General features: G+C 35.3%; 1 protein-coding gene across 5 annotated transcripts; it reads right to left on the bottom strand.

Moving 5' to 3' along the window:
* Positions 1-301: 301 nt before the first annotated feature.
* On the bottom strand, positions 302-23118 carry LOC125657898 (uncharacterized). Of its 5 annotated transcripts, XR_008798419.1 has the most exons (13): positions 23040-23118; positions 22597-22711; positions 18699-18805; positions 18175-18374; positions 16242-16327; positions 12728-15286; positions 12246-12387; positions 10329-10478; positions 9951-10109; positions 9363-9457; positions 9055-9114; positions 2617-2682; positions 302-610 (listed from the first exon to the last, which is right to left on the bottom strand). XR_008798419.1 is itself a non-coding variant. In XM_056148526.1 (12 exons), exons 2-12 carry the CDS (start codon positions 22709-22711, stop codon positions 2678-2680), a joined length of 3678 nt encoding a protein of 1225 aa, XP_056004501.1. In that variant the 5' UTR covers positions 23040-23118; the 3' UTR covers positions 302-2677. The 5 variants fall into 5 exon arrangements, 3 of the variants coding, with proteins under 3 accessions (XP_056004501.1, XP_048744764.2, XP_056004500.1); XR_008798420.1 differs by lacking the exon at positions 10329-10478; XM_056148526.1 differs by having other exon boundaries at positions 302-2682.
* Positions 23119-27951: the final 4833 nt, after the last annotated feature.

Raw genomic sequence — 27951 nt, 5'->3', positions numbered from 1 at the left:
TTATATATTTCTTTTCCATAAAACTGTCAAGAAATTTGAATGGTATCTTGCATAAAAATTGAGTTTCTAATAGTCGTCAAGGTCTAATGTAAGAGATGAAGGTAAATGGAAGACAATTCCAAAATTTTTGCCACTGTCGTACAAAGCCCTCGTTTCCATGGCTACAATTTCCACCTTCAAGTCCCAAAGCTGCTTCAGTAAAAAAAAATCTCGGCCCAATCATGCTACATGTATGAGTCAATTCTTATATACATGTATATGTACTGCACTGTATGAAAATATACAAAAACAAAGCAACCACAAAAATGATATATTTTATTTGGTATGAAGCATTCAAACTTTAAAGCATTTGGACTATTTCTAATCCAACCAAAGGCTGGTGACATCTCAATACCACTGTAACCAGTAAAAGATTCCTGAAGGAATGTTAACTCCATACATCTTATCTTAGAATCTGGCATAAAAAACAGCTTTAATAAAACCACTCCATCTACAAGAGAGAAAAAAACCCCACCAGGTTACTGAAAACAAATAACAGCTAAAATTGATCACACATACCTTCCTTTAAGTACAAAATCTTGAATTGGGGGATACTACAGAGCCTTTGCACCTAAAGAGAAAAAGAGGTAGAATTTTTAATTTCCTTAAAATCAATCCATATGGGATAATTGTGTGTTCATTAAAATCTTTAATCAATTCGATACCGCTTCAGACTTGAAAAACGTTCGTTTCCAAATGTTATCATTTGTTATCAACACCAGTTTCTATGAAAAGGATTAATTTGTGACTTTTATCTCACTCACTAGCTTCATCTATAATGCATTAAATTTAAATGTCTTATAAAATGGTCCTTGATGTTTCCTGCCAGTTAAACTGAGAAAACTTCAATACAAATGGAGAGATAAATATTTAAGGTGGATCGATCTACATGTGATGTCATAGGTTTTTGCAAAATCTTTGTTTAAATTTTGCGCATGATTGAAATATATCTTTCAGAGGAATTTTATTCACTGAATAAAATAAAAAATTTGGTACACTTTTGATACTGAAATTTTTTTAATTTTCCATAGATAATCAATTATTTATAATTTTAAAAATGTTGTCAAGGGCAATAACTCCTATGCTGGAATTTCCTCTACTGCATATGTCTATGACAATGATTTAACTAATATCCACAATTAATTTTTATATATCTATCAATTATCAGATTTCTTAAACTGTTGACATTTAAAATTTGTCATTTCAACAGGTTTTTATTAATTTTCATCATTCTGTTTAACGAAAATGTGTGATTTTTTTATGTTCATGTATACGTCTGTTTTTGTATGTCTGACATCTTTAAAAGGGTGGCAACATACACATTTTCTTTGGTTATTGATTAGATTAAACTATACTGAGTGAAAATTAATATATTTTTTCCACTTTTAACCATTAATATTGATAAGTCACATGAGGATCGACCCACCTTAAAATGAAGCTCCATTGTAAAGGGAGAGATATACAGTTCAACTGACAAAGCTTTATTGCAAATGGGGAGAGACAAACTGATGATTGATTGATTGTAAATTGATATACATGTATATCTTTATTATATACCCATCAATGTATCGTTTTTTGATATGGTTGATTTCACACAGTGTGATCCGATTTTCCGGATCACTACACTGGTTTTCCGATTCTGTATCAGTATCCTCTGAAACTAATGACGTCACAATGCAATAACGTAACATTTCTTTGTGGAAAATATTGACAGCGTCACAAACAATACTGCATACACAAAATATGATTTCACTGTATGTCTGCGTTTTTGATAATTTGGATTACATTTATTATCTTATGAATGTAAATTTAAAAAATACATAAGGGGGTATATAATAAATTTAACATTACTACAGTAACTTGATCTGAGAAGTTGGATACGACTCTTCGGGTCAAGGTACTGTAGTAAGGATATATATCTCTACTCCAGAAGAAGTAAAGAACTAATCAAGTATACTCGTGTAGATTTTATTTTTTAAGCATTATACTACTACTCGTGTAGATTTTATTTTTTAAGCATTATACTACTACTCGTATAGATTTTATTTTTTAAGCATTATACTACTACTCGTGTAGATTTTGCTACAATTATTTCTGGATTATACACAGACACACACAATTAAGCTGCTGAAGCTTCATCACAAATGGAGACACAATTAAACTGGCAAAGCTTCAATGTAAATGGAGTTAAACTGACAAAGATTTGTCACAAATTGAATGATCTATTTTAAACTGTGCATGAATTTCATAATGATAAATCATTACAAGATCGGACAGCAAGCACTGCCTATACAAGTTCTCTCCGTAAAAGGTAACAGGTCATACAAACATTAGAATATATAAATACACAAAGGATACAATTTGAACAGAGCAATTAATGTAGGTAATCTACAACTGTATGTGATGGCAGCATATAATTAAAGGTACTATAATGTAATAAATAGTTTACACTGTAATCTGTAATTGGCAATCATTAGTTGTAGGCATAAATATTATAAACAGAAGACAGAAATTGTGGAATGATCTGCATACATAATTAACCATGCTTACAGTATTTTTCAAAATTCATATACTTACAATGCTTCAAACTCCCTGGTTTGACATCGAAGTACTTAATCATCATTTCAAAGCAACACAATCAACCTACAAATATTAAAAATACTAAATTTTCATGATCAAGCATTAGAAATGTGTGCATCATTTTACAGCTTTTGTTTTGACAATTACTTTACTTTCAAATGATTTTTTTTCAAATCAAAAGTTAGAATAATTTTAATGTTCAAAATAATTCATGTATAAAATTAATCCAATGGATATACCACTAGATCTTGTGTGCAATGTCTTCCACTGGGTGTGTGCTGGAGTTTTAAATCCACCACTTTCTTCTTGTTGGTTGTTCCATAAACGAAGTTCTTTCCTTTTGTTTGCTATGTTGGGGAACCATTTCAAAATCACAAAAAATAGGATTTGTTTTCCTATGGACAAGTTTCGGTAATGTGAATTGTTTGTTGAAGGGTTCTAAGAAATAAAATATCTGTTCAAATACTGAATTGATTTACTTACAATTTCCAGTGGTTACTTTTTTCAGTTTTTGGTGATCCCTTAAGATATTTTTTGGAGGAAGATATCCAAACCTATTTCTTTTTTTGTATTCATTTTAAGTAGAATCTCTCCTACTGCAGATTTCCAGTTGTCTAGGTGTCTGTTTTTTCCTCTTCTTTTCTTTATTATGTGCCGACGTGAATCACACATATATCATTTTGTTTAACTATCCACTTGCTTCAACTTCTCCTTTTTAATTGTGCATACATATAGCACATGCCTGTTACACTTACAGATGAAAGCAAGCATTATCTAATTAGCAACAATACCTAGGGTAAGCAACACCACTTACATTTTCTTGGATAGTAAAGTCTTTCATATCGATCCAATGCAGGATGTTTTACTTCATACATATAAGGCCAGAGTTGTTTTTTTTTATATAGCCTAAAATGAATGCAAGGTGGGTGGCCGCATTCTAGGAAGTTGGTGACTTGAAAAATTTCATGTGTATTTATGGGATTAGACATTGTAACAGCAGTCTTCCTAGACTACAGGATGATTTGAATGCAGTTATTGTTTCTGCATCATAAGCACCCGAGGAAAGCGGTCAAGAGATATCAAAACGGCCTTCGATTAACTGTATGTGAGAATTTTACTTCAAATGAATATATCTGGAGGAATGTTGTTCCATACATCTTTATATCAGAATATTGGATAGTTTTGTGTAGTTTCGTAGTTTCTAAAAATCCATCGTAGATCTTCCACCGTAGTTTGTAATGGAAAATATTTGAGTTTCGAACAATTGCGGGCTTTCGCCAACGCCTTCATCTGCATGTAGCCAAATTTGCACAAATATTATCTTTGTTACGAAAGAAAACAATTCTTCAAGTTTATTTATTACTTAAATAACATGAATGACAGCCAAAAAAAAAAAAAAAAGAGAGAGAGAAAAGTTATATGTACGCGTCAGTTTCTTTGATAAATGTACAATATATAAATGAAAACCTGTACAAATGTGAATATCCTTCCATATCTCCACTAATAAAATTTGTTGTAAAATTGCCTATTCAATATTTAGATTAAATTCATAAAAATAAGAAAACATTAAAATGTTCTCTAATGAACACAATGACACGTTTCATAGATTATCGCCGCATAGCTCCACGTGAGGGTGGTCCAGTGGGTCGAGATCGTTTCATAGGTGGTCCTCCCCTAGAGTCCATGTTTGATGGCCGTCGCTGGCCTGTGGAGTAACCAATCCTGTCTCTGTCATCTCGCTGAGGGGGACCCCCTCTTGCAGGCGGGCCTCGGTTGGAGGACATACCGCCTCGTGACGGACCTCGATTTGATGATTCATACATTCCATGTGATGGACGTCCACTGTCTCTTTGTGAGCCTATATTCCAAACAATTTATTTGAGGAACACATTTCATAAATCACAAATTCACACATGTGTTTTCGCAAATTACATGATAGCAAATAATATTTTATCATCACATTAAATGTTACTTTGTTCCAAAAGTAATACAAGAATGCATTTCAAACGGTGTTCATGTACCAAGCAAACAGAGAATGCACTTCATTTTTCCTACAATGAGCCATGTTAATACAGTTTGCCTGGTCATAATGGTATTTATTTTTCCTTGTTATACTGGTTTTTTTTTTTGGTTTTTTTTGATAATCTAAGCAGAAGGTACTGCAGAATTTATTATCTTGCTGAATAAAGAGTGGATTTACAATCTATCCTTGTCCTTTCGAATAGTAGTCAAGTCAGATATGAATCAATTTCAGCTGTGTAGTCAATTTTCATTGAGGTTTGTTTCTTCAATGGACATTGAAATTTCTCTTCTTACATTCAGATGTTCAAAAGCTAATGTATACAGTGCTACACACTTAATTCATCCTTTGCAACATGCTTGAGTTCTGACAAGTGATTTTTTCTTCTTTTTTCCTCAGAGCAAACTTAGAGACCTTGTTCCTCTGTGCATACATGCTCTTTTTATCCTTATTTTTGCTTCAATATGAAGTTGCATTTCTCACATCATATATGCATACACTTTTCATCTTCATCAAAACCACCTAGACCAATGCTTTCCATGTTTTTCTAGTCTTAACTGTAACATGAAATGGTGCTTGCTTTCCAGTGACATCTTCTATAACTTTCACTATAATTAGGAGGGGACCCGACTGTGACTGAAAGGAATTTCTAATCGTTATCATACATTTCCAAATTTTTTTTTTAATTACTCGAATTGAAAAAAAAAGCATCCAAAAAAAAAAAAAAAACCAACAACGAAGAACTAAACTCTTTAGACATGGAATCTGATACTGTAGGGGTTCCCTCCAACATAGTTCATTAACTGCCATGTGATACCATCATGTAGAGTTGATGTATAATGAATTTGTTGAAAATCTCCTCTCCGTGGTGAAATTACTGTGTTATCATTCCGTACAATGAAAATTTTGAAACTTGATAGATTGATGACAGTTAGAAGCTCATCTGGTACTCCAGTTCTCCTGTTCAGGAAGTGTTGGCATACAGCAATAATGGCCTGCAGGTGTATTCCCATTTAAGTCAGAAACTTATTGGAAAGTTCATCCAGTTAAAAATGTCACACAAAATGAGCTAGTTGCTTTCATTTAAGTTCAATCTTAGTTCATGTCAGAGTAGGGGTACCTATCAATAAATTGATTTTCCATATGTGCTAATTAAATGATTACCTATTAAGGACGATGAACCTATGTGGGTTACATTTTTTTACCACAATAGCTCGAAGTGGGTAAAGTTAGCCCCCTTCAAAAAATTGACAGAATTAAATTATTATAGAAATCTGTTAACATTTTTAATTTTGTTCTACTCATTCCATTCTAAGTCATAGGAACCTTGTCACATACGAATAATTTCACTCAAAATTCAGTTCTGATATGCTTTCTAGTAACACAGTTTACTCACTCCACACCAATATGGGTTAACTTAAAACCACTTCCAAAGTACACATAGGTTGGATAAGCTAACCAGTGTTGTAAGCGCAAGGTCTGTTAATGAGGTTTGTATTTGAAATCGAACTGAATCAAAAAATATCCGAATTGTGGCAGTCTTAAACAAATTTGATATTTTGAGCTCTGCACTAGCCCAGTGGTTCTTGAAAAGAAGATTTTTAAATGACCTTACCCTATTTTTGTGATTATCTCCCCTTTGAAGAGGCATGGCCCTTCATTTGAACAAACTTGAAAGCCTTTTACCACATAAATGTGCCTATAGTGTATCTATTGTGGCAACTAATCAACCTTTAAATTCAATGTAACTTATTTTTTTTAAATGAAATGATTCATTGTCGTTAATTTTCCCAATTGTAAAGGCCCCAGTGATGTTTACTATTTCAATTTCATTGAATACTGCTTGGTTAATAATTCATAAGCTCTTCAGTTCTGGATCCATGCAATATGCTATACCTGTGTAGGTACTAGTTGGAAAGGACATTTTGTGGCAGAAGGATTTTTTAATCAACAAGAGTCCCATGGGCCACATCGCTCACTTCAGACACCTTGGTCCATATTTAAAGATTTTCCTTGTACATATTTGCATGTAAAACTTTGATCCCTATTGTGGCCCCAACCTAACCCCGGGACAATGATTTCAACAAACATGAATTTGCACTATGTTAGGAAGCATTAATCCAAATTTATATTTTGCCAGCCCAGTGGTTCTTGAAAAGAAGATTTATAAATGACCTCACCCTATTTTTGTGATTATCTCCCCTTTGAAGAGGCATGGCCCTTCATTTGAACAAACTTGAAAGCCCTTTACCCAAGAATGCCTTTTGCCAAGTTTGGATGAAATTGGCCCTGTGGTTCTGGAGAAGAAGCAAAAAATGTGAAAAGTTTACAGACGGATGACAGACAACAGGTGATCAGAAAAGCTCACTTGAGCTTTCAGCTCAGGTGAGCTAAAAAGCTATAAATCTACATGAATTTCTATTATGTATTTCATCTTATATACTGTCAATATTTATAACCACTAGATGTTTCAGTTGTGTAATTTTTCATACAAATACATTGGAGTAGAAACTTATGATTAATTTAAAAATTATAAATTCATTAATTTGGTTGATAAAATTTTCCCATCATGCCAACTCTTAAAGTTTCATATCAAATATTCCAATTTTTGTATGAAAATTTGATTCCTTGCCCAAAAATTCAAAATCTTTACCTAGCACTCCAACTTAAGGCCAATTCAACTTAATTAGTAGATTATCATCCAGGGTCAGCAAAAAGTATGGGGCGGGTGGGAGGATTTTATTTTTTAATTTCTATTTTCTGAGAAAAATATTAATGACAAACAAGTTTTTGTCAATGTCAGATGGATATCAATCTATGCTTATTTCACAGATGAATTCCAGGTTAGGCTTTAATTTCAAACACAGAAAGATGCAAAACTTCTTCAAAATTTGAAGAACATTAATCCCTTGCTTTCATTTACGCCCGTAAGAACTTGAGAAATTAAGAAAACCATATCTATTTTTTTCTTGTGACTTTTCACGTTGCTATACCAGAAATGTAAACAAGAAGTGTAAATACCGGAGTCGGACATGTACATTTTCCGGAAATCGCAAAATTAAAAAAAATTGGGACGGTTGGATTTTTGAGGGGTGGGCGGGGATGATAATCTATCAATTAAATTGATTTGGCCTTATGTTCCATTTTGAATTTTAAGGCAAGACCTTTGTGATGGTTTTCAAAAATTTATCTATTTATTTTTCATATTTAAGCACAAAATGGCCATTTTTTTTTTCAATTTACTAACAGCAAACCTTTTTATCTATATCAATACTTGAAGACATGATGAGTGACCATTAATGCAATGTAGTGATTGACTTGTGTTACTCATGTTGTGTTGATTTCAACAGACTTAACTGGTTTTACATGAATAATAAAACTTAAAAAATTTCAAGTGCAAAAGGGCAAGATTAACATACTGTAGTTCAATAACACACACAATGATGCCTCTTTTTTCATTTCCATAATAATCTCCCAAAGTAGAAATTAAAAATACACTTCCACAATAAAGGACAAATACATACTACAAATCATTTTAGACCACATGAAGTTTGAGTGAAATCTCTACTGAACACATGAATTAGGTTAATCGTCCTTAAGATCTGTTAAATCTGACTTTCGAGCTTGTATACAGATGTCATGGTGTAATTTCACTTGTGTGAATGTGAATTCTCTGTTGTGTATGGTTCCAACATTTCTATCAAATATTCTTGTGTTAAAAGATGGGTCCTGACAAGGCCTGATGAAAGGAAGAGACAATGTCCAAGTGTTTCAAATGTACAAAGAGTAGACAAAGTGGATCTCGGTTTTTGCGCCTGCATTCATGCATTTGGATTTGATGACAAACATTTTTTTCAACTATCATTCTCCTAAGATGAAGTAGCGGGATGATATGCATATTTGCGTCCATTTCAACAGCAGTAAATTCAAATCAATAGTTTCATAGAGCTGGAGAAATGTAGATTTTGCAGGTGGTAGGCATAACGATGAAATTCTTTCATTGCTTTTTCCAATAATATACATACAGCCAGTATGGTCTTCTAATTCCTCCTCATCACTCATATAGTATCATAGCCCAATTCATTGCTCTAAATTTCATTTAATTCATAGGAACATTGCCAGCGATGCAATGGCTGTTGATTACTCCTTGTGGTTTTACAGGGAAGATGTTGAAAATATTCCACATTCTTTCAGAGATGGTTTTTTTGTTTACTTTCTTGATGAACACAGCAGGTGTATTTTGTCCCCATTTCAAATCCTGTATTTCTTTTGATTTTGATCCATCATTTTTAAATATTTAATTCTTCGTCATCCATTTCCTTATTTAAAGTGTAATAAGTTTTCAGAGAGGGCCTTTTCCAAGCAACCCCAGGCACAACATGGTTAAAAGCTACAAACAAAAGCAGACTACTTACCCATGCTGGTGAAGACTCGACTGGCTGGGCCACGACTGGAGGGACCACTCCTTCCAGAATCTACCAAATAAATCAGATATAAATACACATACAAAAGAGCAACAACAAATCACTACATTTGCAGGAGTCACACACACACACACACTCATACAATCCATTTCCGTACTTCAAAGTAAAGAATAATTGGTTGGAATATGTACATGTATAATAGTGCTGACACTAATTATATTTATCAATGTTTACTTTTCTTGCATTTCAGATCACTAACAAGAGTCACAATTGAAAAACTTCAGTATTAGAAATACTACCTCTGAATGAGTCATCATGAGGTTGTCCTCTGTCGAAGTCACCACCTCCTCTAGACGAGCCACCTCTCATAGATCCACCACGGCTGCTGAACTCTCTGTTCAAAAAGTTACAATTAAAGTTAACAAACATAATTTTTCTGATAGTATTCTACTAATATTCCCTAGTGCCTGGGATTCTCTTCATCTTATGATTCTAAAGACGGCAACAACATCTTTCTTCTTTGAAAAATGATTTCAGATTTCTCTTATCTTTTTGTCTATGACTTATCAAGTCTTTAGGGCATGGCTAGTCTCCATTCCTCCGCCTCCTTCCCCTTGAAGGATTACTTAAAAGGGATATGATGTCTGCACTGTGGCTGATCCTCTTACCGTAAAGAGAAATTTCTGAACTGTGGCTTATATCTGCCCCTCCCTATCAAACAGAAATCTCTGGACTATGGCTGTTCTCTGTCCCTCCCTATCAAACACTTACCTTGATGGGAAATCCCAGGACTGTGGCTGTTCCCTGTCCCTTCCTATCAAACACTTACCTTGATGAGAAATCTCTGGACTGTGGCTGTTCCCTGTCCCTCCCTATCAAACACTTACCTTGATGAGAAATCTCTGGACTGTGGTTGATCTCTGTCCCTCCCTCCACTATACACATCTCGGCTTCCCATCCCGGTTTCACGTGATCCTCCATACATAGAGGACCCACTTCGGGACATGCCCCCAAAGTCTCTGCTGCTTGTTGGAGAACCATAATCTCTGAAAGTAGTAAAGTAGGTACATTATTTTCATAATTCATTTCAATAACAATCACCCCTCTTCAAACCTGACAGAAACCACTCTGTTGTATTTATATGACGTGTAATATTATACCACTAAGGGCATATGAATTCATAGCAACTTCATTCAGAACCATTTTAGGTGGTAACTCAAATATGTGTTTCATAACACAATTTATATGAGAATTAATCAACTTACCTAGCTGACACTCTGTCCCTTGATGCCAGTGCCCTTTCATAACCGATGTCCCGCGAGGACTGAAACTCACGAGGGGGTGGGGAAAAATCTCTAAGGGGTGGGTCATAACGAGATGACTGTTGAAAATCTCTTCCTGATCCCCTGCTCACCCTGTTATAATTTTAAATTCAATAACTTGATTTTTATTCTATGGTGCTAATTTCAGTGCGTCAGCCACAAACACCAACAAATAAAATTTTTTTGTTTACCTCAAACTTGAACCTACAGTGTATGGTGCTGCTTGTATATAGTTTTATATCAATATGAAATAACGGATCCTTGTGGCTGTTGAAAAGAACTTTTTAAAAGAATTTTTCTTAATAATCTATGTAAAACTTCTAAACCTTCTTGTGGTCCCATCTCTGCCCCAGGGTCATGGTATGACCAGACTTAAATCTACATATACATAACGATGCTTACATACAGACTTCAGAAATGTTCCGTTGTAGTTCTCAAGACTAAGATTTTTAAAATATTCCTATGTAAAACTTTAAACTAGGGGTTCATGGTTTCAATAAACTTAAACCATCATTATATAGGAATCTTTCACAATAGTTTTGACTTATCTGTATGAAAGTTACTTCAGAAGAAGATTTTGTACACACACCACCCTATTTCACTTTTTTTAATCATTTCACCCTGGAAGAAGACATAAATCCCTCAGTATAACAAACTCGAATCCACTTTCCAAAAGGATGCTTTGTGATATCCTGCAAGTTTGGTTGACATTGGCAAATGTTGACAAATGTGAAAGGTTACAGACAACAGATAGATGATGGACCAATTTCCGAAAAAAAACAAGAGGTACTGTGAGCAATGCTCACTAAGAATACCCCCCGCTTACCCCAATCTCCGAAAGGGTGTTGGTAATAGGTATAAACTACCTCTTTTCTGAGTTTAAAAACAAATGGCATGACTAACCGAACCATATTGCTACTTTGATGTCCAGTGCGCGTGACCTTTGGATCCCAAAATCGATAGGGAACATCTTCATCCCATGGGTAGTCCATATGTATGATATGGTAACTGTAGGTGGAAAGGATAACGCTTTAGAGCCCGGAAACCATATTGCTACTTCGATGTCCAGTGCACTTGACCTTTGACCCCAAAATCGATAGGGAACATCTTCATCCCATGGGTAGTCCATCTGTATGATATGGTGACTGTAGGTGGAAAGGATAACGCTTTAGAGCCCGGAAACCATATTGCTACTTCGATGTCCAGTGCACTTGACCTTTGACCTTTTGAGCCCAAAATCGATAGGGAACATCTTCATCCCATGGGTAGTCCATCTGTATGATATGGTGACTGTAGGTGGAAAGGATAACGCTTTACAGCCCGGAAACCATATTGCTACTTCGATGTCCAGTGCGCTTGACCTTTGACCTCATAATCGATAGGGAACATCTTCATCGCATGGGTAGTCCATATGTGTGATATGGTGACGATAGGTGGAAAGGATAATGCTTTAGAGCCCGGAAACCATATTGCTACTTCGATGTCCTTTACGCATGACCTTTCAACTTTTGACCCCAAAATCGATAGGGAACATCTTCATCCCATGGGTAATCCATATGTATGATATGGTGACTGTAGGTGGAAAGGATAACGCTTTAGAGCCCGGAAACCATATTGCTACTTCAATGTCCAGTGTGCTTGACCTTTGACCCCAAAATCGATAGGGAACATCTTCATCCCATGGGTAGTCCATATATATGATATGGTGACGGTAGGTTGAAAGGATAATGCTTTAGAGCCCGGAAACCATTGCGTCTACAGACGGACAACCCGATTCCAGTATACCCCCCCCACCCACAACTTGTTGCGGGGGGTATAAAAAAAGCTCACTCAATTGTGGTATCCTGCAATAGTACTAACCTCTCTGGACCTGAACTTCTGCTGAAGTCTCTTGGGCCTGGCGAGTAATCTCTACCACGAGACATTGGTGGATCACGCGATCTTTGGGGAGGGCCTCGATCCATGCCTCTGTCCATTCCACCGTAACGATTACCTCCAAAATCTGTTGAATATGTTAAGTGCTTCATAATTACAAATTTCAAATTGAAATTCTTGTTAGAAGCATCAAATTTAATCACAAAGTCTAATAAATGTTATCCAAAATATGCATTAAAACTAGGTACCTGTAATAAATAAGGCAAATTGCCTGTAAAATGTTTCATTGTTGCTTTTTTACATAAGGCTATATGCCCATCTTAAAAGGTGGTTTTACTCATATGTTACAAAGCATTTGCATCTGATTTTTCACAATTTTAGGCAATTTGCCTCTGTATTGAGAATTGTGATTTGAGGCAATTTGCCCATCATTACTTTCATCATTAAGTGTTTTAAACACAAATTACCTTCAAAGTCACCTTGGCCAAAAGGGTCATTATAGGAAGTACGGTCATTATAGGAAGTACTAAGAGAATATCCATCACTGTTACTTTCTGTAAAATCTCCGGAAGGAGAGATAGTAGCTGGGTGAGGAAAGTAATGAGAATAATTATCAGTGCTCAAGTTTAATTCCTCAACATCCTGGTCACAAATTTCCATACTCTCGGACCAATTTTTATCTTTCAGAGGTTTACTACTTATCACTTTCTCAAGCGCTTGTTTTTGGGACTCAATCAGACTTTGGTTAACTGGCTTCAATTCTTCTGTCTCGCACGGCAGTGGAATATCTTCAATACTGACTTCTGATTTTGTTTTGTTTTCCTGATCATTCTTTTGGCTCATTTCGTTTGTTTGGATCTCACTTTTGGACTCGTTTGCTTTGCTTTGGGCATTGCTTTCATCCTTACTTTCACTCGGCTCAGTCTGAGCATCAGTCATGTTTGACTGACTAGCAATTGCTTGCTGACTTGCTTCAGAACCCAAGTCCTTTGGTGCGTTTTCCCAGAATTTTTGAATTTCCTGCTGCCAGGGGTTTTCATTACCTGATGATTGATAGATCATGCTTGAAACATCCGTTTTCTCAACTTGGGATTCAGATTTTTCACTTACATCACTTTCTTTTTCTGCTTCACTACTTTCCATTTCTTCTACATTACTTTCCTTTTCATCACTTTCCTTTTCTACTTCAACCCCAAAAGCACTTTTTGGATTTATGCGAATTTGAATTTTGTTTTTATTCTTTGCAACACCTTTGAAATACTGCACAGGTGGCTTGTCTTTCATTTGTTGAATGTTTGGCACTTGGTTTCGTTTTCCTAATTTTGAGCTTTGAGACGATTGCTTGGATGGATTATTTAAGACTTTCAATTCTTTAGCAGTATCACTTACTGGTTTTTCGATTTCCTTGTTTGCTCCAGGTTCAGGACCGCAGGACAGATGGTCTTTAATTTGACTTGATTCTGAAGACTTATTTTCGGTACTGGTTACAGTGTTTTGACTATGGTCTACCGATGATTGAGTTTGATAAGTTAATTGTTGGTTTGAAATTGGTGGGGTCTGGCCTGCAGTCGGTTGAGTTTGGCTTACAAATGATTGGTAGGTATTAGGTACAGTTTGATTTGTCGATTGTTGAGTTTGAGTTGCAAATTGTTGGTTTGAAAATGATAGAGCCTGGTTTGAAGAAGATTGTGTCTGGCTTACAGGCGGCTGGTACGTGAACGGTAAAGATTGATTTGCCGACTGCTGAAAATTACTTGCAAATTGTTGGTTTGAAAATAATGTCTGACTTGCAGGTGGTTGACTTTGGTTTACAGGCGGTTGGTATGCAAATGGTAAAGATTGATTTGTGGACTGTTGAGTATGACTTGCAAATTGTTGGTTTGAAAATGATAAAGTTTGGTTTGCAGGTGGTTGACTTTGGCTTACAGGCGGCTGGTATGTAAACGGTAAAGATTGACTTGCAGACTGTTGAGTATGACTTGCAAACTGTTGGTTGGAAAATGATAGAGTCTGGCTTGAAGATGGTCGAGTTTGGCTTACAACTGACTGATTCTGACTGACAGACGATTGAAGAGCACTACTTGTTTCTCGAGATTTTCCAAAACTAGATTCCTGTGCTGCTTGTTGCCAATATTCTGCCATGGCTTCTTGCCAAGGATTTTGCTTACTTTCATCAGATTTATTACCACCATACTGATTTCTCGGAGCATTGTGACCACCAGTTTTGTAGTTGTAGTTAGAGGACCAAGTGTAATCTTGGTTTCCTTTTCCTGACGACCCCCACTGTTGTTGCTGATTTGAATTCTTCTGCCAGTTTTGTTGATTTGTCTTTCCTGTTGAATTTTGCCAGTTAGCAGCATTGGATTGTGAAAAACCTTGCTGTGTTTGTGTATAATTTAATGGTTTTACAAAGTTTGAACTTGGAACTTGCGAATTTGGGGCAAAACCTTGATTATTCCATCCACGATTACCAGTTTGACCAAAGCTCTGATTTTCTGACCAATTTGTACTTGAAACATCTTTAGTACGATATGAATCATACACGGTTTTGCTTTGTTTCGATAAAAGATTGACAAATTTTGCCTTTTGTTGAACAACCTCCGGGTCACGAGTGACAGACATTGTGTCTGTGGAAGTGCCAACCTTCATTGCTGTGGATCCAGTTGCTAAATTTCCTGGATACATGATCGGGGGCTCATACTTTTTACCACCATGGTGTGTCTCTGGTCGATTTTGCATGTTCTTCCTTTTCTCAATCTCTTCTGGAGTCAAACCTTTCTTCATCATTCTCTGTCTGAATTCTTCATCTCTTTTTTCACCTGTTGGATCCTCATATTCTACCTTTGCCTTCCTAATTTTCATTCTAACATGATTACGAAACTTTCTGAACTCAGCCACTAGAGAAGGACATTTATTTGCCCATTCTTGCATTTCATCTTTCTGTCTTACAAGTAACAACAAATCTGGAGTGATCCAAGGTTTTTCTTCATCTAACATTTGCCTATGTTCAAATTCATCAATCAGATCTGGAAAAAAAATCCTTGTAAAGTGAGCTAGGAAGCTCTTTGATAACTTGGAAATATTTTTTATCAAAAGAGCGGTACTGTAATGTCAGTCTGTTAAGGTCAGTAAATTCAATTATTTCTTATCCCAAAATATTTCAACTTTTGATGGAAATTACCCATGTCAATGAAATATTTCTTCATTATATGCCTAAAATATGAATCTATACAGTTTGCAGATTATTTCAAAGTACCAAATATTCATTTCTCCTCTTGCACAAATTTTGGGCAGATAAGATCTTCCACTAATTTTTTTCCTTCATCCTACATAACATTATTTAGATAAAACAAGAAATGTCTTAGATACATGTATTGCCCCCCCCCCCCCCCCCCCCCCCCCCCCCTTCCAAGAGGAAATGATAATGGAAGACTTTACCAGTTTACTTTTAAGCATATCTTTAGTTGTAATTTTTCAAAATTAACTAAACAAGGTTAAGATTTATTAGGCCTGAAGCAAGTGATGAAAAAGGCTTCTAAATTCAGGGAAAAAGAGCTTACATCTAGCTTTCTCAATTAGAATGACATTTTGGTTTTCAGTTTTTTTGTTCTCAGTATCATTCTTCATCTCTGTATCATGGCGTGTCTATTTCTGCTGTTTCAGACAATTGCAAAGCTGTACTTTTGAGTTTCTCTTTACTTTTAGAACTACCAAACATACATGTAGGACCGACAAACTTTACATTCTACCTGCCATGTTTAAAATTCAACTAGAATGCCCACTGGACTGGTGTGTTTCGGGAACTCTATTTATAGACTTCTGATTGTCTCTCTATGATAAGATCTGTCTTTGCAATCCACCAAGATGGGATGTTGCTGCTTATATACCTCATATTACTTCATGTCGATTGTCTGTCGTTAGTCAGACTCATGCAAATACACATTCGAGTACCAATCATATACATTATATCAGCATACAAACCTCGCCTTTGTGGACCATCAAAGCTATCCCTTCTAAACTCCCTGTCGGATCTTCCACGATCTTCTCTATGTCGAATTGGCGACCTGCTGTAAATTTTTTAAAAAGTTTCAATCATAGAGAAGTAATATTTGGAGACTATTTTTTCTCTCTCAGGAAATCTATCCCATAAAGTACACACAATCAAGGACTAAAAGGATAATCTCCTTTTTTAGGTTTAAGTTCACGGCAGCATTGAATGATTTTGATGTCGTACCTTTCATGTAAATTTCTTTCATCTTGAAATGTTGAGGGCATGTACACTAAACACGTGTGTGCACTTGCACAGGGTTCGAAATTACCTCACATCCAAGTCTGAGATGAGTAAAACGCATGTTGGACTAGCAAACTCTCTATGACACTAGTCCACACGGACTAGCGGAAATTCAGACACCAATCTTCAATTGGTTAAGATTTTAGCAAAGTTTCCAAGTCTCTTTGTTGTTTGAACTTATGGTAGAATACCTGCATGCAGGGATTTATCTGTATTCTTTTTACTACTGGTAAAAGGTACATCCCCCCCCCCACCCCGACAACAAATGAATAATCTCAGTTAGTATAACGTTTCATTGAAAAGGAAAGTACACCATAAAATAAAAATGTTCTGAGAGAAAATTCAGTTGCCATGTGGGCGAGGTGATTGTTAATATCTAATCCCTCACAGCAAATATTACTCGCATTGGTGAGTGGTTATCCACAACCCTGCACATCTAAAAGCTGAATATAACCCTGACGTCGTTAAGCATTTGCATGACAATGAAATGCTGACCTTGCACACATGTGGAGGTTTATAAAGGACATACACAAGTCTCTCAGTGGTTATTGTATGCTTTTGAAGAAAACAAAGTAAGGTTGTCTTTTTCTACTGTAGATGTCAGAAACTGAATTGTTTGCAACTGTGAATTGCTTGGTTTGATTAAATACCATTGAGCGAAAATGTTATGTTGATATCACATTATATAGAGGACAGACAAGTGAAATGCTTTGCGGACTAGTGAATATTAATTTTCACCAGTCCATATGGACTATTGCTTGAAAAAGTTTTGAACCCAGATTGTGCATGATACTTTATGGTACATATCAAACTTTTAACCATGAAGACAGTCCCTAAAATTACTTTCTTTAAAGTATAAATATTGCAATCTGAATTAATTGTCAAAGAGGAACTCCATATTTTTCTTACATTTAAACCCCTAAGTATGATTAAGTTCAATCATAGTAAGACTGGTCTTGACCTTGATAAATGACTTTGACCTTTCTTAGCCATATTTTTCATCTTTCAGTTCAACAAATATAAAACGAAATTCAAAGTTGCAAATGATGAGAAAGACCAAAATCAATACGCCGGTTTGGAGATATGTTCGAGTTATTTCCCTTTGAAGAACTCTCGTGGTACATAGTAAGACGCGAAACAACTTGTTTACATGTGGGAGTGGAATGAATATTGATCACTGCATAAGTGAATGTGCTCAGTAAGTTTCTCATAAGCTGTTTCATCACCCGAATTCAACTGATACACAAACTAAGTAAGTGATAAGTATCTAGGGAGTAATTAAATACGTGGAATTCTTATTATATCACGTAATTTCATTGGTCGTAGGTATCATACCCAGGATATTACTTTCAAATGACATTGTTTTTGTTTCTACTTTAGTAAAAAATTCTTTCGATAGTATTTTGTATTTCCTACATTTACATATTTAAAGAGAAGCCCTTTTCATTCATTTTATCGTCTTCCTCACTGACTGTAAATTCACTCTGTCCCACTTAGACACTCTAAGTTCTACTAAATGTACCTCCTACACAGGAGAGCTATTATCTTGAAACTGGCGTATTACAGATCATTAAATGATTATTTTTCAAAAGGTACCTTCAAGCCATACAATATTAAACAAACCTCCTCATGTCCATGTGTCCATCTCCTCTCCCTCCTCGGGGTCCTCCACGACTACTACCCCCACCTCTTCCTGATCCACCACCACGACTTCCACGGGGCATACCCCTGGAACCTCCTCCTCTGGGTGAAATTCGCAGGTTTTGTGTTTCATGTCTTGGCTTCACAGCCTGTTCCACATAAATCTGTCTGCCATGAATATCCTGCCAAAAGAAGACTAGATCTGAATTGTCTTACTCTCTGGAGTAAAAATTATATTTCCTTTCTGCAGAACCTCTTCAAGTTTTTATCATTGAACAGGTAATAAATGTCAAAACATTTAACCAGCATCATATCATGTTGCAAATGGAAATGATAGGGAAGAAAATATCAATCTTTAATTACCCACTTGTAGAAATTTATAGTGGGTGATTACACCCCCCCCCCACATCACTGACAAAGAAGAATCACACTTCATGCAACAACTTTAGTGTTTCAAAGATGCACAGAAAAGAATAAAGTAAATGAGAATAATTCTCATAACAAACCTTTTTGTCCATTTCTTTGATGGCATCTTCTGCATCGTATGGGTTTTCGAATGTTATAAAAGCATACCCCCTGGTTTGTTGTGTATTCTTGTCTCTCTTCACTATGACTACAAATAATGTGTTTTGTTAAAAAGAAATCTCTGATTCAACTGTACTTCAACACACAAAGCCGAAAAATGTTGAAAAGATGGATATCAAATTTACATATAATCAAACTACTGCAAGGACATGCACTCAAAAATTTTCAGTGCAACTTTCGTTGGGCAAGATGGAATGAAATATATATCAATGTTATTGCAGCACAGCTTCCAAGAATGAGATTGTTGTTGTTCTAAGCAAATGATACCAGACTGTGCATTTTGTCAACAGAGTTCATGAAATTCTTTTTGAAGTGTTAGGCATTTGGAATATAGTGTCAGGGTTTCCAACATATCTACAAGTAACAGGTAAAATTAGAAAAGGTAGAGGAAAAAATCTCCGAGTGCCAAAGCAAGCTGCTAGTGCTAGAGGGTTGGGACCCCCCCCCCCCCCAAAAAAAAAATTAAGATTAAAAGGCGGTAGGACACATTTCCTTGTTTAAAGACACTTTAAAACATGTAACATTAAAATCATTTGTATAGTAATATCAGCTAAAGTTTTAATTTACACACAAGTGACTGTGGTATCAATTCTTTATTATTTAACTCACTGTTTTCAATATCAAATTCAACAATTCAATGTAATATGAAGAAAGGTTATCATACCTTTGAACAAGCTTCAACTTCTAATGAATGCTACCTAGCCTGGGTTACTTGCCTAAATAACTTATGACATTTTTATAACATAAACAAATACTTAAGAAATGAATATCACTTTTGAGCTGTTCATGGTCAATATGAACGCATTTGGAACAAATTCTGTGAATCGCACTAGCGATTCACAGAGAATTTACCTCAAATCCAAATCTGTTCATATTGACCATGAACAGCTCAAAAGTGCTGTTCATTTCTTATAAATCTATATTACTTTACTAAATCACCATTTATTTACATTGCTTGTATAATTGGACCGTGCGGTGCACTGAAAATTTCGGTGCACCACGATTAATACCATTCGATTTGATGCACCAATTATAAATTCCGGATTTCGGTTTAGATTTTACATACACCAATACAACAAATATGGCGTCCGAGTGATGTGCAAATCATGTGGATTTTTTTGCAACAGAGATTTAAATTGCTCCTGTGTTGAGATTTAGCATTTTCACCACTCGGATACTAAGGCCTAACAGAATATGGTCCGTAAGATCATTGAAGTTTATCTTTACATGACATATAGCATTTCTGTCAGTGTATGGGTAAAATCAACATCGTAGATAATGACAGATTAAATGTTTTGACAGTTTATATGAGAGAGAAGTAAATCAATAAAGGGGAGATTTTCAAAGACTCAATTAATAGAATTGTTGAATTTTTACATATCAATGAAAACAATATCATACAGGGTTGTCACTAGAAAACAGCGCGAGTCCCACGAAAATTTGATGAGTCCCATGGATATCTAATGAGTCTTTTTTATATACGATAATTAAAACGGAAGCAGTACAAAACATATCAATTTAAAGATTTATTTTTAATCATTCGCGACTTGGCCTCGGACGACTTATTGTTCATGCCAACAGAATTATTTCCCCGAATTTCCTATCATCACAACACAATATTAAACAGTACTTTAATCAATTTATCATTGCGATAAAATGGATGCGTACTAGTTTTGTTTGCCAACGATCTGAAAAACCTACCAAAATTTACAAACTACGCTACTTTCGATTCCAATAAAAATGACTACCGGAAGACAAACATTTATATTTAAATATAGATCCCGATTTGTAAAACAAATAAATAAAGTCAAAAGTAAATAACTGCCAGTGGCAAAACGTTCCTCATTTTGCATGTTATCAAATTATCCTTTGAATATTATATTCTAATTCGCACCTATTTGACTGACGCTAAACTAACAAGTCGGATTGGGACACTGAACTCGGTGGTATTATTTCTGTTCACTAGTAGAGTGTAACATTCTACCTAGATTTTTTCCTACTACAAGTTTTAATTGATACACAATATTAGGACTTCTAAAAAATTAAGATTTTTACTCGGAGTCCGTGACCGTCACTAACGCGTCCGCGGGACTCGCCATATCAGACAAACTTGCATCCAAAATTAATTTTCTGCTTCTAGGACGCAGATTCTTGCGTTAGTGACAACTCTGATCATATACGTTTTAGATTGACTGTAGATTTATTTAATAATCCAAAAATTAAATGCAACACATTAATATAACAAATTCTAATAGACTGTCAATGTTTTCTTGTTTTTTTTATCAAAGTTATAAAATGCTGTTATGAATAGATATGTTTACAAATGACCACATATAGTTATACAACTTGAATAGAATTAAATCAAGTATGGTACTCATCAAAATTGTTAATTTTTGTGCTGTCATTAGATATATTGGACCTATTATGAACCGAATCGAAAATAACTGAATCATAATGTAATGAATCGAAACCGAACCAAATCGAGCTAACCCTGAATCGTCCCAGCCTTATTGTATAAGTCGGGAAATATTTTGTTGCATAAAACGAACTCCCAAGATCCACCTATGTCACAATCGTATTGTGACGTATGTCAAACATAGACACAAATTCGATTTGGTAATTCGTTCATAGTTTTTATATATATTTTTTTCAATTTCATGTACAAGCTTTTTCAATTAGAATTTCGTTTTCTTTTTCATTTTGTTCCAGCTCAGTTTCACTGTCTGATTCTTCATCTAAGTCAGTTCTACTACATTTCGTTTTCTCATAATTTTCTGCAACTTTAGCCTTGCTGGAACTTGTAGTACTGACCACTTTCCGTTTGATTCCAGGTTCCAGGGCGTGCACCTTCCACATATTTTTAATCGTTCAAAAAAGGACTTTCCAAATTTGCACGAAAATGACGTACATTGAAGTAAATATCAAATTGACACACTCCCCCCCCCCCCCCCCCATTGAAAACGGAATAATCTGATTTGAATGATTTGTAATTACATTGTGGAACATTTTATCACAGCTAAGGGGTGAACAGAAACATAAGCGTAATACATATAAACTGGTCCTGCTTCTCATATATGTTTAATAAGCAGCAGGAAACCCGTTTTTTACTCAGAATTCCAGACAAGTTGGTCTATAGCTATTTCAATCGTTATAGATCGACTTGATTATCTATAGACATTGTCTATCGGTCCATGGTTAATTTCGCACACTGCATAGACATGATGTTACACTTCGTCTTACCCTGCCTTTTATCAACATTGCATGGTGCACTGCAGGTTGGAGCTGTGGGACCAAATATTGGGATGATGATCCACGTAAGCTCACAATCTTAATCTGAGGGTGTGACTTTGAGAGATCTTTGTAACACGTTGTATTTTTTCTAATCATTACGCTTTATCAGTCGTGTGCTTTAAACTAGTCCATATGAACGGATTGTGTTGTGTGCAGAAATTGGTTGGTTCAAACAGGAAAATGTGACTTGTAATATAAATATATTTTTATGAACTTTTACCAGGAAATTTATCATCCTAGTGTTATTCATACTCATGAAAAAAGCAAATGAAAGGGTTAACTAGGGCACTGCTTTATCAACAATTGTCAGCACTAGCATTGCTTAAAGTATGAAGACTTTTGAAAGAGGTAAAATGTGGTGGTCATACTGGTTAAATCATCAGTGCTATATAGCTCAGTTAGCAAAAGTTCAAGCTAACATGCCATTTTGCATCCAGCATCTGACATACATTGAGTTTGACTTTCTTTATAACAAAAGGAAGCAGAATTTCCTATAGTTCTTCTCATTCAGTGAAGTGCAATAGTTACCCTCTGTAAGTCTTCCAAAGTGACTGAAATATTTCTCTAGCACAGCTTCATCTATGTCACTAGCTAACCCTCCAACAAACACTTTTCCTGGTCGATCTGCTTCTGCTGCAGGCATCTACAACAGAAAGTGGAATTGTTGTACATGTAACAATAGTTAGCAACTTGTAAATGAGCGACACAAATCCAGTGATGCACAGATTATCTGTAAATACAGTACGATGTTGAGAGAATGTTAGTTGTTACAAATAAAATTCGACAAGAACCTTGCAAGTTTTTCAAGGCGATTTGCGACAGCTAAATCGAAAGTTGACTCATTAATACTATCACGTGCTATTTTGGTAAACATCCCTTATTTCTTTTCCTCTATGTATTTATTGTCTAGAAACATATAGGAAAAACTGGCAAAAAATTAGACTTTAAGGCATCAAGAATAAGACAATTACCTTGCTTTTCTTCAAAAAAATATGGCGATGCACCTATTATTAATGCGCATGCGCTTGGAAATACGTTATATGATTGTTAATTCGTTCACTCGAAGTTCGATGTTACGGTTGCAGGGCATTTCGGAGTTTACTTTTAAAAGACGTTTCTGTATATATACAGAATCTTGTAAATAATAACAATCAATATTCTTCAAAATGAAAGATATGATTTTTTAAAAACTTCTTCGTTAAAAGTTCATGTAATAATATTTTTCTTGACGTCAGTATAGTGTTATGAGATTGACCACTGTTCTTTTCATTCAGCGATTTTTTCTTCTTTATGATAGTTAATGTGGACTACTACTTCTTAATTCCTATATCGAAATAGAATGATAATTATATACAATTTAGAATTATGTCTAAATATCAATGAGAATATTCAGGGATAAAACAGATCGCAGTACATGCTCTGTATATGGCTTCGAACCTCTAAATAGCACATGTGAACTTGAACGCATGCAGAGTTATAAGTGACCCAAAGCATCCACCGTGCACAGGCGTTACTGGGGGCGGAGTTGGGGGTGGGGGTGGGGGGGGGGGGCTAAAAAGAAAGGGGGAGTCCTTTTCCACGCCATGGGAGCCGATAATCTCCGCTTGGAATTCCGTCTTAGGTAGGTCACAGTTTTTTCTTGCATTTGTAACCATTATCTGTACAAAAGAATTATCGCACGTAACAATACGATAACAAAGGTACATCTACGAATGCAGTTTGTCTTGATTAACCTTCCAGTATGTTCTTGCCTTCATTAACCTTCTAGTCTGTTCTTGTCTTGATTAACCTTCGAGTCTGTTCTTGCCTTGATTAACCTTTTAGTCTGTTCTTGTCTTGATTAACCTTCGAGTCTGTTCTTGCCTTGATTAACCTTTTAGTCTGTTCTTGTCTTGATTAACCTTCCAGTCTGTTCTTGTTTTGATTAACCTTCTAGTCTGTTCTTGTCTTGATTAACCTCCCAGTCTGTTCTTGCCTTGATTAACCTTCCAGTCTGTTCTTGCCTTGATTAACCTTCCAGTCTGTTCTTGTCTTGATTAACCTTCCAGTCTGTTCTTGCCTTGATTAACCTCCCAGTCTGTTCTTGTCTTGATTAACCTTCCATGCAGTCTGTTCTTGCCTTGATTAACCTTCCAGTCTGTTCTTGCCTTGATTAACCTTCTAGTCTGTTCTTGCCTTGAATAACCTTCCAGTCTGTTCTTGTTTTGATTAACCTTCCAGTCTGTTCTTGTCTTGATTAACCTTCCATGCAGTCTGTTCTTGTTTTGATTAACTTTTAGTCTGTTCTTGCCTTGATTAACCTTCCCGTCTGTTCTTGTCTTGATTAATCTTCCAGTCTGTTCTTGCCTTGATTAACCTTCCAGTCTGTTCTTGCCTTGATTAACATTCTAGTCTGTTCTTGCCTTGATTAACCTTCTAGTCTGTTCTTGTCTTGATTAACCTTCCAGTCTGTTCTTGCCTTGATTAACATACTAGTCTGTTCTTGCCTATATTAACCTTCAAGTCTGTTCTTGCCTATATTAACCTTTTAGTCTGTTCTTGTCTTGATTAACATTCCAGTCTGTTCTTCTCTTTGTTAACCTTCAAGTCTGTTCTTGCCTATATTAACCTTCCAGTCTGTTCTTGTCTTGATTAACCTTCTAGTCTGATCTTGTGTTGATTAACCTTCCAGTTTGTTCTTGCCTTTGTTAACCTTCTAGTCTGTTCTTGCCTTTGTTAACCTTCCAGTCTGTTCTTGTCTTGATTAACCTCCCAGTCTGTTCTTGCCTTGATTAACATTCTAGTCTGTTCTTGTCTTGATTAACCTTCCTGTCTGTTCTTGCCTTTGTTAACCTTCCAGTCTGTTCTTGCCTTTGTTAACCTTCCAGTCTGTTCTTGCCTTGATTAACCTCCCAGTCTGTTCTTGCCTTGATTAATCTTCCAGTCTGTTCTTGCCTTGATTAACCTCCCAGTCTGTTCTTGCCTTGATTAATCTTCCAGTCTGTTCTTGCCTTGATTAATCTTCCAGTCTGTTCTTGCCTTCATTAACCTTCTAGTCTGTTCTTGCCTTGAATAACCTTCCAGTCTGTTCTTGTTTTGATTAACCTTCCCGTCTGTTCTTGTCTTGATTAACCTTCCCGTCTGTTCTTGCCTTGATTAACCTTTTAGTCTGTTCTTGCCTTGATTAACCTTCCAGTTTGTTCTTGCCTTGATTAACGTTCTAGTCTGTTCTTGTCTTGATTAACCTTCCAGTCTGTTCTTGTCTTGATTAACCTTCCAGTCTGTTCTTGTCTTGATTAACATTCTAGTCTGTTCTTGTCTTGATTAACCTTTTAGTCTGTTCTTGCCTTGATTAACCTTATAGTCTGTTCTTGCCTTGATTAACCTTCCCGTCTGTTCTTGTTTTGATTAACCTTCTAGTCTGTTCTTGTCTTGATTAACCTTTCAGTCTGTTCTTGCCTTGATTAACCTTCCAGTCTGTTCTTGTCTTGATTAACCTTTCAGTCTGTTCTTGTCTTGATTAATCTTCCAGTCTGTTCTTGTCTTGATTAACCTTCCAGTCTGTTCTTGTTTTGATTAACCTTCTAGTCTGTTATTGTCTTGATTAACCTTCCAGTCTGTTCTTGCCTTGATTAACTTTTAGTCTGTTCTTGCCTTGATTAACCTCCCAGTCTGTTCTTGTTTTGATTAACCTTCCAGTCTGTTCTTGTCTTTTTTTTTTTTTTTTTTTTTTTTTTGATTGGCAGATATTTTTTTTTTTTTTTTTTTTTTTTCACATATATCAGTCTTTAATTTCAAAATACATTACTATTTCGGGGTAAAGTCTCCGCAGAGACCCCCTTATAATCTTTACCTAGGGTGCCAGGGGCCCCTTGGATTAGATGTATATAGGCATACATATACATATATATAAATTTATCATATAAATTTCTACATATAGAAAACACAAACATATATGCATACATACAAACACACACACATATAATATACTGTTATATAACAAAATTTATTAACATGTTATGGCAAAAAAGGTTCTTATTTTTACGGAAAAACCAACAACACAACAATATAATTATGTACATAAAGAACCTGAAACTGCCATATGCGGGGTTAACAATTCAAAAGTTCATATCACAACCCCCATGGCAGCACTATAGGAGGACAGGACCCCTCCTCATAGTGGGAACTTTTTGCAAAATACCAGTATATAAAAGGTTTATTACAAAATTTTATTTGATATAGAAATATAGTTGTTTGTAATCAATTCAAATTGTTCAAAATAAACTCACATTGTAACATAGTTAAAAATGTGCATAGACAGATATTTGTCAGGTTTCATATTATAAAAAGTCATACCTGCAAAGGTGTATAAATTACAATTTGTCTTTAATTGCTTTCATAACTTTAGCATATTTTTTATCCTGAATTTTTGTGTACACTTCTGTATAAAAATTCAATTTACTTTTTATGTGGTTACATATTTCTTGAGGTTTTTCGTCTTTGTTATCTAATCTACAATACATTTTATACTTGTATATTTTACAGGCAATAAGAGATATTATGCTATTCAAAAAGAGTGTCTTTTCATTGTTTTCATAGTAAAATCCTATCACAATTGTCTGTTCTTGTTTTGATTAACCTTTTAGTCCGTTCTTGCCTTGATTAACCTTCCAGTCTGTTCTTGTCTTGATTAACCTTCCAGTCTGTTCTTGCCTTGATTAACCTTCCAGTCTGTTCTTGTCTTGATTAACCTTCTAGTCTGTTCTTGTCTTGATTAACCTTCTAGTCTGTTCTTGTCTTGATTAACCTTCCAGTCTGTTCTTGCCTTGATTAACCTTCCCGTCTGTTCTTGTCTTGATTAACCTTCCAGTCTGTTCTTGCCTTGATTAACCTTCCAGTCTGTTCTTGTCTTGATTAACCTTCTAGTCTGTTCTTGTCTTGATTAACCTTCCAGGCTGTTCTTGCCTTGATTAACCTTCCCGTCTGTTCTTGTCTTGCTACTACTAATAAATTCATATATTGATAGTAATGATTGCAGTTATACCTGCGTATTTGATATAAATACCCTCGATACAACATATTTTGATTAGGGGTTTTGTTTTATTTAAATGTAAGAGGAAGTGATCATCACTGCGATAGTTGAACAGGCAACAAAATTATGAGAATAGTATGAATGCATAATTAGTCAGAAAATGTATAAAATCAAGGGCAGTCTTCAAAGGCACCATAAGGCACATTGCGATTGTTGTGCACGGTGACATCGCCTCGAGATCACCCCCCCCCCCCCCACCCACCCACCCCGTCACCTATAGTATGATGTTTTATTTGAACTATTTCTTATATCGCAATACAAATAAATACTTTAAATTTAAAATATCTTTTATCATTATATATATATAATGTCGCGTTTTTCATTATAATGACTAATTTTTGTCATTATATAATGTCAGATTTTTTATATTTTACTCTGCAATGGTTATGGCAATGGATAACTTGTTGGAGTAATATAGTGATATGTTTTCACATCATGATATATTATACATTACACATTTTGTACTTCACATTAGATATAATTTGTTCTACATTACATATTTATATATTATGTGTTCTACATTACATATTATGTGTTCTACATTACATATTATGTGTTCTACATTACGTATTGTAATTACACAGGATTCATTTTCTATTACACATTACAAATAGTGTGTTACACATGATGAATTACACATTATACTTATGTATACATTCTACATTTCATGACAGGTAGATCCTAGATTTTGCATATTTTCTAAGTAAGCTTAAGATGAATTGGTTTCAATCGTAAATATGTGTGTATTTTCTGTCTGAGACAGACGACAATGAAATGTGCAGTGTTCTTCTGTTATAGAATGGAACAATTAT

This window comes from Ostrea edulis, chromosome 9, assembly GCF_947568905.1.
Source record: "Ostrea edulis chromosome 9, xbOstEdul1.1, whole genome shotgun sequence".
Lineage (NCBI taxonomy): Eukaryota > Metazoa > Mollusca > Bivalvia > Ostreida > Ostreidae > Ostrea > Ostrea edulis.
This window is presented reverse-complemented; position numbering and strand designations above follow the sequence as displayed.

Bases quoted from the DNA above. Each gene is read 5' to 3' on its own strand.
- LOC125657898 (XM_048888807.2), bottom strand. From the start codon at position 22,711: ATGCCTGCAGCAGAAGCAGATCGACCAGGAAAAGTGTTTGTTGGAGGG. The intron at 18,375-18,698 runs GTTTGTTATGAG...TTCTTTTGGCAG, and splicing joins TCAAAGAAATGGACAAAAAG to GATATTCATGGCAGACAGAT. The intron at 4,478-9,054 runs GTAAGTAGTCTG...TTTGGAATATAG, and splicing joins TCGAGTCTTCACCAGCATGG to GCTCACAAAGAGACAGTGGA.